The sequence below is a fragment of the Triticum aestivum genome, chromosome 2A, assembly GCF_018294505.1.
Source record: "Triticum aestivum cultivar Chinese Spring chromosome 2A, IWGSC CS RefSeq v2.1, whole genome shotgun sequence".
Lineage (NCBI taxonomy): Eukaryota > Viridiplantae > Streptophyta > Magnoliopsida > Poales > Poaceae > Triticum > Triticum aestivum.
In genome coordinates this window covers 22,011,363-22,021,349 of record NC_057797.1, presented here as the reverse complement: position 1 = coordinate 22,021,349, position 9,987 = coordinate 22,011,363, and the positions used below count along the sequence as shown (strand labels likewise).

At 41.5% G+C, this 9,987-nt stretch overlaps 1 protein-coding gene and 1 long non-coding RNA gene across 2 annotated transcripts; one reads left to right on the top strand and one right to left on the bottom strand.

Annotated features, from left to right (window-relative positions):
* Positions 1 to 434: 434 nt before the first annotated feature.
* Positions 435 to 1,273, top strand: LOC123184392 (defensin Tk-AMP-D1.1). Its single transcript, XM_044596527.1, has 2 exons — positions 435 to 620; positions 771 to 1,273. Exons 1-2 carry the CDS (start codon positions 557 to 559, stop codon positions 941 to 943), a joined length of 237 nt encoding a protein of 78 aa, XP_044452462.1. The 5' UTR covers positions 435 to 556; the 3' UTR covers positions 944 to 1,273.
* A 1,176-nt stretch (positions 1,274 to 2,449) lies between these two features.
* Positions 2,450 to 3,389, bottom strand: LOC123184391 (uncharacterized). The gene is made up of 2 exons (XR_006492961.1): positions 3,042 to 3,389; positions 2,450 to 2,956 (listed from the first exon to the last, which is right to left on the bottom strand). It is a non-coding gene; the product is annotated as an uncharacterized lncRNA (long non-coding RNA).
* Positions 3,390 to 9,987: the final 6,598 nt, after the last annotated feature.

The following is a 9,987-nucleotide window of genomic DNA, read 5'->3' as shown; positions in this document are numbered from 1 at the left end:
TATAATCCCTTTTGTAATCTGTCAAACGATGGATTGCAAAACTTGATAATATATTCAGGTAGGGGAGTCGAACTGAACTGCTAGACTACGTTGAGTGATGAACTCAATGATTAAAAAAAAAAACTGAACCCCCGGTGATTTCTCAAAAAAGAAAAGAAACATGTTGCACCTTTTTTATTTTGCCACCGAACTCCACCAGTAGAACAAACAACCTCATTTTCATGTTTCAGCACTATGGATTTCTATGAAAAAGTGGTACGTTTATGATAGAGGACATTTGGCAATTGTATGGCCCTGGTTTACTCCTAATAATAGCAGTTAGTTACATATGTCTGGTGCTGAATGCATCTCCTTGCATGACGTCGGTGCTGTGTGGTTCTGCACATACAAGCCTTGTGGTGGTGCTCAATAACGCAATTCCATGGATGCTGCTAGCTGTTGGCGTTCGTATATAACCTCAAGCTCGCACTGGGTTTCTAATCCGTCACTCGGTTTTTCCCAGCCCTAAGGAAGTGTAGTTCACATCCCCCTTTAACCCTTTTACCACCTACCAAAAATGGCGTCATCACACAAGTTCTTCCATGCCGTCCTCGTCCTCCTGCTGCTGGTTGTCGCCATGGGTAAGCAACTAGGCACGTTTTATGGTTTATTATCTGCTAATATATTTCTTTCTGGTGTGTATCAAATCTATGCTCATACGAATCAATATGCATGCTACCCAATGATTTATGCTTCAAAATAATGACGGGCAATCGACGTTTTGTGTTCAGAGGTGGCGCCGGCGCAGTCGGAGGAGGCGAGGGTGTGCGAGACGGATAGCACTCGGTTCAAGGGGATATGCATGGTTGGCACAAACTGCGCCAACATTTGCCTCACCGAGGGCTTCACCAGCGGCAAGTGCTCCGGCTTGAAGAGGAAGTGCATTTGCACCAAACCATGCTAGCTAGACTGATAAAACGTGGATGGGAATGACCGTAAATACCCATAGATCTGTTCTCAGGATGGTCTGAGTCACATCGATGTGCCGTCCATTCCTCTGACATACTCCAGGTTCACGGCGTCGCGATGTTCTTTCTTCAGTTACTATGAAGGATATAATTTTATTTCTTTCAACAAGCTAGAAGATGTATGGTCTAAGCATGCAAGTGTTCATTGTATTCTATTATATGTGTATTTTTTTACCCTTTTCTCTATGTTATTACAGTTTTTATTGCTGATCAATTTGATTTCTTGTCGTAATAACAGTTATAAGAGAGCTCCCTTTATCTCACCATATGTATATGCTGTTTGAGATTTCTTAAATTGCACTCAGACTTTACTGTTCATTGCGGGTGCAATGCCCCCAGGTTTACGAAAACCTGTCTCGTTTTTGGGTGCATATCCAACCATCCGCATTTCCTTTCCGCTCCATGTATAAAATCAATTCAGAATTGATCTGTATGTTAAATTATGGACACTAGGATCTACAGTGACTTTCCTGAACAAAGAACGAGTCCTTTTTGTATTCCTTTACAAAGAGAATTTCTGAACATGAGTTTTTTATGCATGAAAATACGAGAGAAAAAGATCATCTGTCTATTTGTAAATAACTAAATATAAAGAACATCTCTTTGTTATTATAACCACTTGACATCTCTTATTCATTTTCTTTGATAAGAAAATGATCTGGTTTTTAGTTATTCTATTGTGATGCCGTACGTCTCTACACCATCTGGATGAACGGCATGAGGACACAAAAAACCTGAGAAACTAGAGCAGAACTCCACACGTCTCTACACCATCTGGATGAACGGCATGAGGACACAAAAAATCTGAGAAACTAGAGCAGAACTCCACGCGAGCGCAAAGATCCATGGTCTCCCCCGTCTCCCGGTGCCGATACCTACTGTCTGAGGCGAGAGAGACTGCTGTGAACAGCGGGGAGGAGGATGAGAGGTTGTCTTGGGGCTAGGGTTTTTCTATATTTTTATCGGGGAATGAGAGCATTGGTGAATATTGATGTAGGTACGTACATGCAAGAAATTTCAGGAGAAGATATGATCACTTTTCTGTAGTACAAGAAACACATCTCTTAGTTATATAAATGATCACATTTGTCAGATTTTGGAAATGCACTTACATTAATTTCATAGTACCACAATTTTAACCAGTGATTTTGAAGTGCTCGAGGCTACATATGAACCTGCGAGGAGTGCAGTAGACATATGTCATAGACATTCCGATAATACCTTTTTCTTTTTGCTAAAACAAGGGCAGGAGCTCTGACATTCAAAATAAGTAGAAGAGAGTTGTCCAGTAAATTAATGGCGAAAACCAACATGTATTACTTTTGACTGTAATGTTTAGGCTGGTCCTGTGCAATATTGAGTTGCCCTACAATTCTACTATGAATTGATAGTTTTCTTTGTACATAACACATATAAAGTCCAAAGGTATACATATACAGTAATTCATAATACATACAATCCGAAGGTATACATAAACATACCATGCTTTTATGGCTGCGAGGATAGTATATTATACCTGCTAATTACATCCATGTTTCTGGCAGTACAACTGCCAATTATACTAGTATAACCTAAAATAGACTGCCTTTTTCTTGTAGACCATTGGTCTCTTTATTCATATATAAACCATTCCCTGCAGTACTTCTTGATTCCTCGTTGGTTCACGGAGTTCTCCATTTAACCATGACGATTTATAAGCAGGTTTTTACGGACCTGGTTTGCAAGAAGCGGGGACGAACCAGCTCATTCGGCAGTTATGCTCACCGTCGCCAGAACCTGTCCTCCCGTTTAGTACGTTCACCTCCGTCTTCGTCACCATTTCGCCTGTCTGCTGCCCGTCATCTCCTGCCAACTTCCGCGCCGGAGCTGCAGCAGCAGAGTATGTAATCACCAGTAGGACCAACACAAGGACTGTAGCGGCCTTCATGCTTCACAGTGGTGGTGCCAATCTGCGTGGGAAAGAAACTAAAAATTGAGGAAATGGGATAATGGAAAAGCTATAAATTATCACAAAGGGGGATTCTAAGGTCGAACCTGAAATGCCTTGCTTAATTATGTTTAATCTAGATCTAACTTGGACATTTTTTGATGCGTTGGAGTTGTGATATTTATAGGGGGTTGGCAACTTGTCATACAGTAGTATTCTGCTCTTCTATGTAGATCTTCGCCACTCACAATATCAGATATGCAACTAGCATGATCAATCGACAATATGAAGTGGTTTGCAGGAATTCTCTGGCTTGATCGATTGCAGAAATGACAGGTGATGGACTGATGAAATATATCTGTATCTTCACTAGGCTACCTATACATACATAGCAACTTGTAGTTAGGCGCACTGTTACATTGCATTGTGACGGCAACGAGCATTATCTCGAGTACTACTACGGTCTTCTAGTTGCATGCATCTGGACATCAAAATATCTGTATCATGGATTAATCCAATGTAGTAATTATCTAGTTTTTACTATTATAAAATGAAGCTTTTATTAACTTAAAATAAAGAATCAAACGGATACGAAGCATGATGAGCAACGCCAGGTCTCTGCGTAGCTAAGATGCATAAAGTCAACATAACCGGTCTGACACAACGAAAAAATATGACATATCGACAGCAGTAAAGTCATATAGGACCGACACTATATATGGCCATGTCGAAGGAGGTAGTGGAATGGTCATCCGTTTCATTTGCATACAAACCACCTTGAACAATGATTGATACTCTGTTTAATATAGACCGTATATGAAGCTAGTGCATACAAGGTAAATAACGACCTGAACAATGTGATTTCTACATAGCCAAATCGACCATAATAATGCAAGCACTCCCACCCTTATAGTGTTCTAAACCTATTTGGTATATGTCCAGCCAGTGACCATTAATATTGGCAACACTTGTATCGGGATATAAATTGGATACTATTTGGATGACTGACCACGTAGAACACGCAAACTTAAAATGGAAGAATAGATGGTTGATTGTCTCATCGTGAGTATAAAACTACACTTCTTACTCCCATGCAAGTTGTGACGAGCGAGCCTGTCTACGTAGCACAACTCCCATTTGATGATACCACATGAAAATCTTAATTTTTAGTTGTATCTCTGACTTCTATATTTGTTTATTATTGTTCACTGGAATATGTGAGTCTATGAGTGCACTGTACGCAGAATAAACTATGAAGGACCCAAATGTAGTAAGATTCCAGCGAAACACATCCTGCCCTTTTGTCATACATCCGAAAGGGAGGAACTGAGCACGTGCACTAGAATATCATTCTTATCGAGTGAATTCAGTACAAGGTTGGATATTGTTCCCAGAGAGTGCCATCTTCTAGCCACTTTTCCTCCTAAAAATGTATCTCTGAGCCATCCTTTACCGGGAAAGATCAAAGTGAAAAATATGTTTCTTTGCTACCATCAAACGGGCCCAAAAATGTGAATCTCTAGGCTTCCAATATGCATGAGATACAATTTTTTGGCCTTGATACTTCTTCGAAACATGGTATGCCAAACGCCATCCAGTAAGCAGCTTGAACAACCATTTACTAAGTAAGGCATCATTGTTGACCTGGAGGTCCTAAGTGCACAAACATTTCTGGTCTTTTAGTCAACAAACCACAATCCATTTGGTTAGACCCTATTGTTTCAGATCTAAAATAATCTGGCCTTTTGCAGTACCCCTTTTGAAAGTCAAACAAAAATAAAATCATGTAGAGAAATTGATCAAGACCGTCCTCTGACGGAGAGCAACTTGCCTTTCCAACAGCTCACGCGTTTATCTAAGTGCTCATGTACAAGTTTCCACTTTGCATTAGTGAGACGCCGATAATTAATTGGAATTCAAAAATATTTAATCAGGAATTATCCTTGTGAATAACCTAACATGTCATTGTATTATGCAGCCGTCTCATTGGCTTCTCTAAACAAAAATATTCACTTTTATGGAAGTTAATATTAAGACCTCACATTTATTCAAAAGCTGAAACCAATAGCTTTAGACTCTTAGCCCTATGTATGCCATGTTCCATAAAAAGAATCATACCATCGACATATTTCGAGATAGAGAGGCCCCATCCATAAGGTAGGACACTACTCCTGCAATCTGATCGTCCTGTTTGGCACGTTCAATAAAAATAGCCAACATGTCAACAATAAAGTTAAATAACATTGGAGAACGAGGTTCACCTTGACATAATATTTTTTCCATCTAGAAGTAATGGCTCATGTCATCCTGGAATTTGACAGCCACATTGCCTCTAGTTAAGAAACTTTTTTGATCCACTTGCGCCATTTGTCAGAGAAACCTTTCATCTCAGGGTCTATTGGAGAAACGACCATTTGGATTTATTGTATGCCTTCTAGAACAGTGTTGAATACTACTCCACTCATGTTCTTCCGATGCATCTTGTGCATGGTCTCATGTAGGATCACTACTCCATCAAGTATATTCCTTCCTTGTATGAATGTCGTTTGGGATGGCTGAATGACATGGTCAGAAATCGCATTGTGCCTACTAGTAGTAACTTTGGTGAATATTTTGAAGCTCACATAAAGGAGGCATATTAGTCTATATTGATGGATGTGCCCAGCCTCTGTATCTTCGGCAAAAAATATTCAAAATTAAGCTTTGATATGTCAAGTTGGACAGCATGAAGAAAATGAAACAACTCCAATAGATTAGTTGATGGCATCCCATAATTTCTTATTGACTCTAAATGGATGCTATCCAGGCTTGGATCTTTGTCATGCTCCTTTTCGAACCCACAAATATCACCTCCTGTTTAGAGAAAGGTGTCATAAGGATATCATTCTCTTATGCCGTGACTTGTGGAATATGATCCGTTTGGGTCTCATCTATGGTGAAGTTCCCTTTGCCCGAAGCCCCAAGCAAAGATTTGTAGTATTTTGTGATATATCGTTTTGAGTTCTTCCTAACCTTCGATTCACCCCTCGCACCGTTGGAGACTAAACATACACTTCTTCCTATGCCACCCATTGGCGACTGTGTGGAAATATAGTGGAAATAACTTGTGCCTTACTTTTATATGTGCTGGTCAATCCACCCACGAGAAGGCTCTTAAATTGCAACCGGATGGTCAATGGTCCTCGGGTTGTTTCATGATTTTAGATATGTTGCCGTGGGTCATGTCCTATGTAAATGTCCCTGGGTCTTTTTAAGCCAATTTGTCTGGTGTAATTTCTTGAACTTTTCAATAATAAATAATATATAGTTGTGTGCATCAGTGGATGTAGAGCCATAGGTTATCATCTTTTTTACATAAATATTTTTCCTATTATACAGAAAGATAAAAGACCTCTTTGATATTAACAGCATACATAAATGATCCAAGGCCATCATAATTGGAGGATTTCGTACCCCTTCGCTCCTGCAAGACCCAGGTGCTCATCTAGGGTTTCCTTCCTCTTTGCGGCGCCGCCGCCGTCAGTCCGCCTCGTCTCCTATGGTTCTTGGACCATTGAGGCGTGGTGGATCCTGACCCTTGCCGGTGGGAGGGCTATGGTTTTAGGCTTTTTTTAAGGTTTGTTAGGCTTTGTGCCATGCTCAGGAAGATGAGGTAGCGACAGTTTCTGAAGATGGAATAGGGTCCACCCTGCCTAGGCCCCGTCTCGGTGGTGCTTTTAGAATTGCCGGAGGATGTGTGGAGGTGTGTCTCCGGCGGATCTCACGGATCCGGCCGGTATTTATCTTCACTGGATCCACTTGCATCCGGTCTCCCTTCGTCTACATTTGTGTGGGTGCGCCCGTGCGCACGTTGGATTCGTTCGATTTACGCTTCTCTTCATCGGCAGCGGTTGCTGTTCTAGTTTGCTGGTCCTAAGGGGCCTTCGCACTACAATTTTAGGAGTGTCTACTACAACAATGTTTGCCTGACTCTGATAAGGGAGGGGCTACGAACCTGGATGTAAATATTTTACTTCTAGCTAGTGTTTTTTGTACTACCTTGACAGTTGATGAATAGAACAAAAGTTTTCTCGCAATAAAATAAAATAAAGAGATAAATGATCATCTTTTTCGGGTTTTTTCAAATGGAGTCAAATTAATGTCATAATAAAAAAAAATAATCGATGATTTTTTTGAAGTGCTCGAGTCTACACATTTTTTTAAGGGGAGTCTACACAAACTTGTGAACGAGTGACGTTGACCTATGCCATGGACATCCCCATGACACTTTTTATTTCACCACCACCACACGCAAGCCTGGCCCAAAATCATGAAAACAGAAGCTCAAGCCCATCCCAAACTACTTTCTGGGCTGGAAAATGAGGCCCAAGCCCAGCCCAAATGCCAACTACGACTTATGTTTTTCAGGCCGGGCTGCCTATCCACAGAAACGAAGGAGCGCAGTGGACCTATATCATAGAAATTCCCAGAGTATTTTTTTTCTTTTGCTAAAACAAGGGTAGGAGTTGTGACATTCATATAATTAGAAGAGAGTTGCCCCAAAATTTTACTATCAATTAGCAGTTATCTTTGTACACAATACATATATAGTCCCAAGATATTCATAATACATCTACACTCCAAAGGTATAATACATCTGCGTGGATAATATAGACCTGCTAATTACATCCAGTTTTCTGGCACTATATATAACTGCCAATTGTACTATTACTCACTTATCTATACCTATTATTAAAGGGAGGTGATATTCTTGGTTTCGTTCCACTTTGTTTGGTCCCGTTTTAATTAATTTCACGTATCCTATTTGGTTTTGTTATTTGCCACCCATATTGGCCCAACGGAGGAAGCCCATCTGGCGGCGCACTGTGTTCCAGGTCCGGAGAAAAATAAAATTGCCAATGAGAGGGTTCGATCTCATAACCTGCCAGCCGGCCACGCATAGTTTGTTCAACTAACCCAGCTAGAGATATGAGTGGATTTTTTTCCCGTTCCAACGCACGGGCATTTTTGCTAGTCATAATTTAACGAAAATACACGACCTTTTTCCTGGCAGTGGCGATGCTCATGGGTGTCGTTTTCCTTCTTGGAGGCGCTGTCATGGTCTTCATCTACACCCATCTTCGAGCTCAGGGAAAACCCTAGGTCCGGTTCTCTGATCTGATGGCGACGGCGTCGTGGTGTGGTTTTCCTTCTTGAACGCGCTATCTTGTCGCTCGTGGTGTCCCCTGTGTTGGCTTTGGAGATGTTGGATGTCTTGGTTGTTTGGTTTGACTTACTTGTTCGGTTGCTCAGGCCTTAGTGGGTTTAGCTTTGTACTGGGGTGCCATGTCCACTCCTCCTTGCGTATGTGTAGTGTGTTGTGCCCCTATGTGTACTTATTCTAACTCCTTCTATCAACGAATGATAAGTAAGCTTTGCGTATTCGCGAATTTTTCTTGTAGAGCATCACTCTCTTTTTTGATAAACCTTTCACTGCAGTACTTCTGGATCCGTCATTGGCTCAGGTAATTCCCCATTCAACCACGATGATTATAAGCAAGATTTTACGGACCTTGTTTGCAAGTGGGGATATTGCTGATTGGGCACTGACGATTACCATAGCCATCAGATTGCCTCCCGTTAAGTACATCAACCTCTGTCTGCGTCACCATTTCACTCGTCTGCTGCCCATCATCTCCCACCAACTTCCTGGCTGGATCAGCAGGAGAGGATGTAATCACCAGTAGGAAGAACACAAGGACTGTAGCTGCCTTCAGGCATCACAAGTCAAGGTACCAATCTGCGTGGGAAACAAACTAAAAATTGAGGGAATAGGCTTATGGAAAAGCTATAATTTATAACAAACCATGAATGACTTGTTATATTCTTGGCTCGAACCTGAAGTGCCTTGCTTAATTGTGCTTAATCTTGATCTAAGTTGGATATACTTCAACGCGGTGGAGTTTCTGATATTTATAGGGGGCTGGCAACTTGGCATACAGTAGTATACTGTTCTTGTGTGTAGATCTTCGCCACTAGCAAGATCAGATGTGCAATTAGCATGATCGATCAACAATATGAAGTGGTTTATTTGCAGGAATATCTGTGTATCCTCACTCGGCGACCTATATTTACATAGCCTATTGTAGTTAGGCGCCTTGTTCCATTGCATTGTGACGGCAAGTCGGCAATGAGCAATATCTGGAGGACAAATACAGTTTTCTAGTTGCATCGCATGCATCTGGACATCGGAATATCTTTATGACGAATTAATCTAATGTGTGGTAATTATCTTGTTTGTTTTATTATGAATGATGATCTTATTAACTTAAAATGTGGCATGAAGTGGGTGCAATGCATGATGAGTGACACTCGGCCCTTTTTAAGGCTTTTGATTCGGGCCAATGGCCCTTTTTACTCGAGGTAATGCAGCAACTTGGGATTGGACCTAGGTGGAGATCATGGATTTGAGGAATTCTTGCAACATCTACTACAAAGATTATGGTGAATGGGAACCCGGGTGACACTATATACAATTGCAAAGGCCTGCGTCAAGGCAATCCCACATATCGCCTATGTTGTTTATTCTCACCATGGAGCCTCTGCAAAGATTGTTCGAGTTGGCCTCCAACAGAGGTATTTTGGAGCCCTTGGCATGGGTGGGTATATGGGGAAGCGGCTATCTATCTTTGCCGATGATGTGGTATTGTTTGTCAAGCCTAAACCGGTGGACCACGCTGTTTGCAAGTGCATCTTTGAACTATTTGGTGAGGCGTTAGGGCTGTGCATCAACATGAATAAATCGGCAGCGCTACCGATAAGGTGCTCGGAGCTAGACATCACCATGGTAAGTGCTGAGCTCGGGTGCCCAGTGGGCTCGTTTCTAATAAAATACCTTGGCTTGCTGTTGTCGTTGAGGAAGCAATCAGTTGCGCAGTTAAAGTACATTGTTGATCAAATGGTGAATAGTTTGCCAAGGTGGAAGGCGGCTCTAATGCCCAAAAGTGGAAGACTTACCTTGGTACCACGCGCCATGCTCCATGCGATGATGGCCTTATACCTTCCCATGAAAAC

Bases quoted from the DNA above. Each gene is read 5' to 3' on its own strand.
- LOC123184392 (XM_044596527.1), top strand. From the start codon at position 557: ATGGCGTCATCACACAAGTTCTTCCATGCCGTCCTCGTCCTCCTGCTG. The intron at 621-770 runs GTAAGCAACTAG...TTTTGTGTTCAG, and splicing joins GCTGCTGGTTGTCGCCATGG to AGGTGGCGCCGGCGCAGTCG.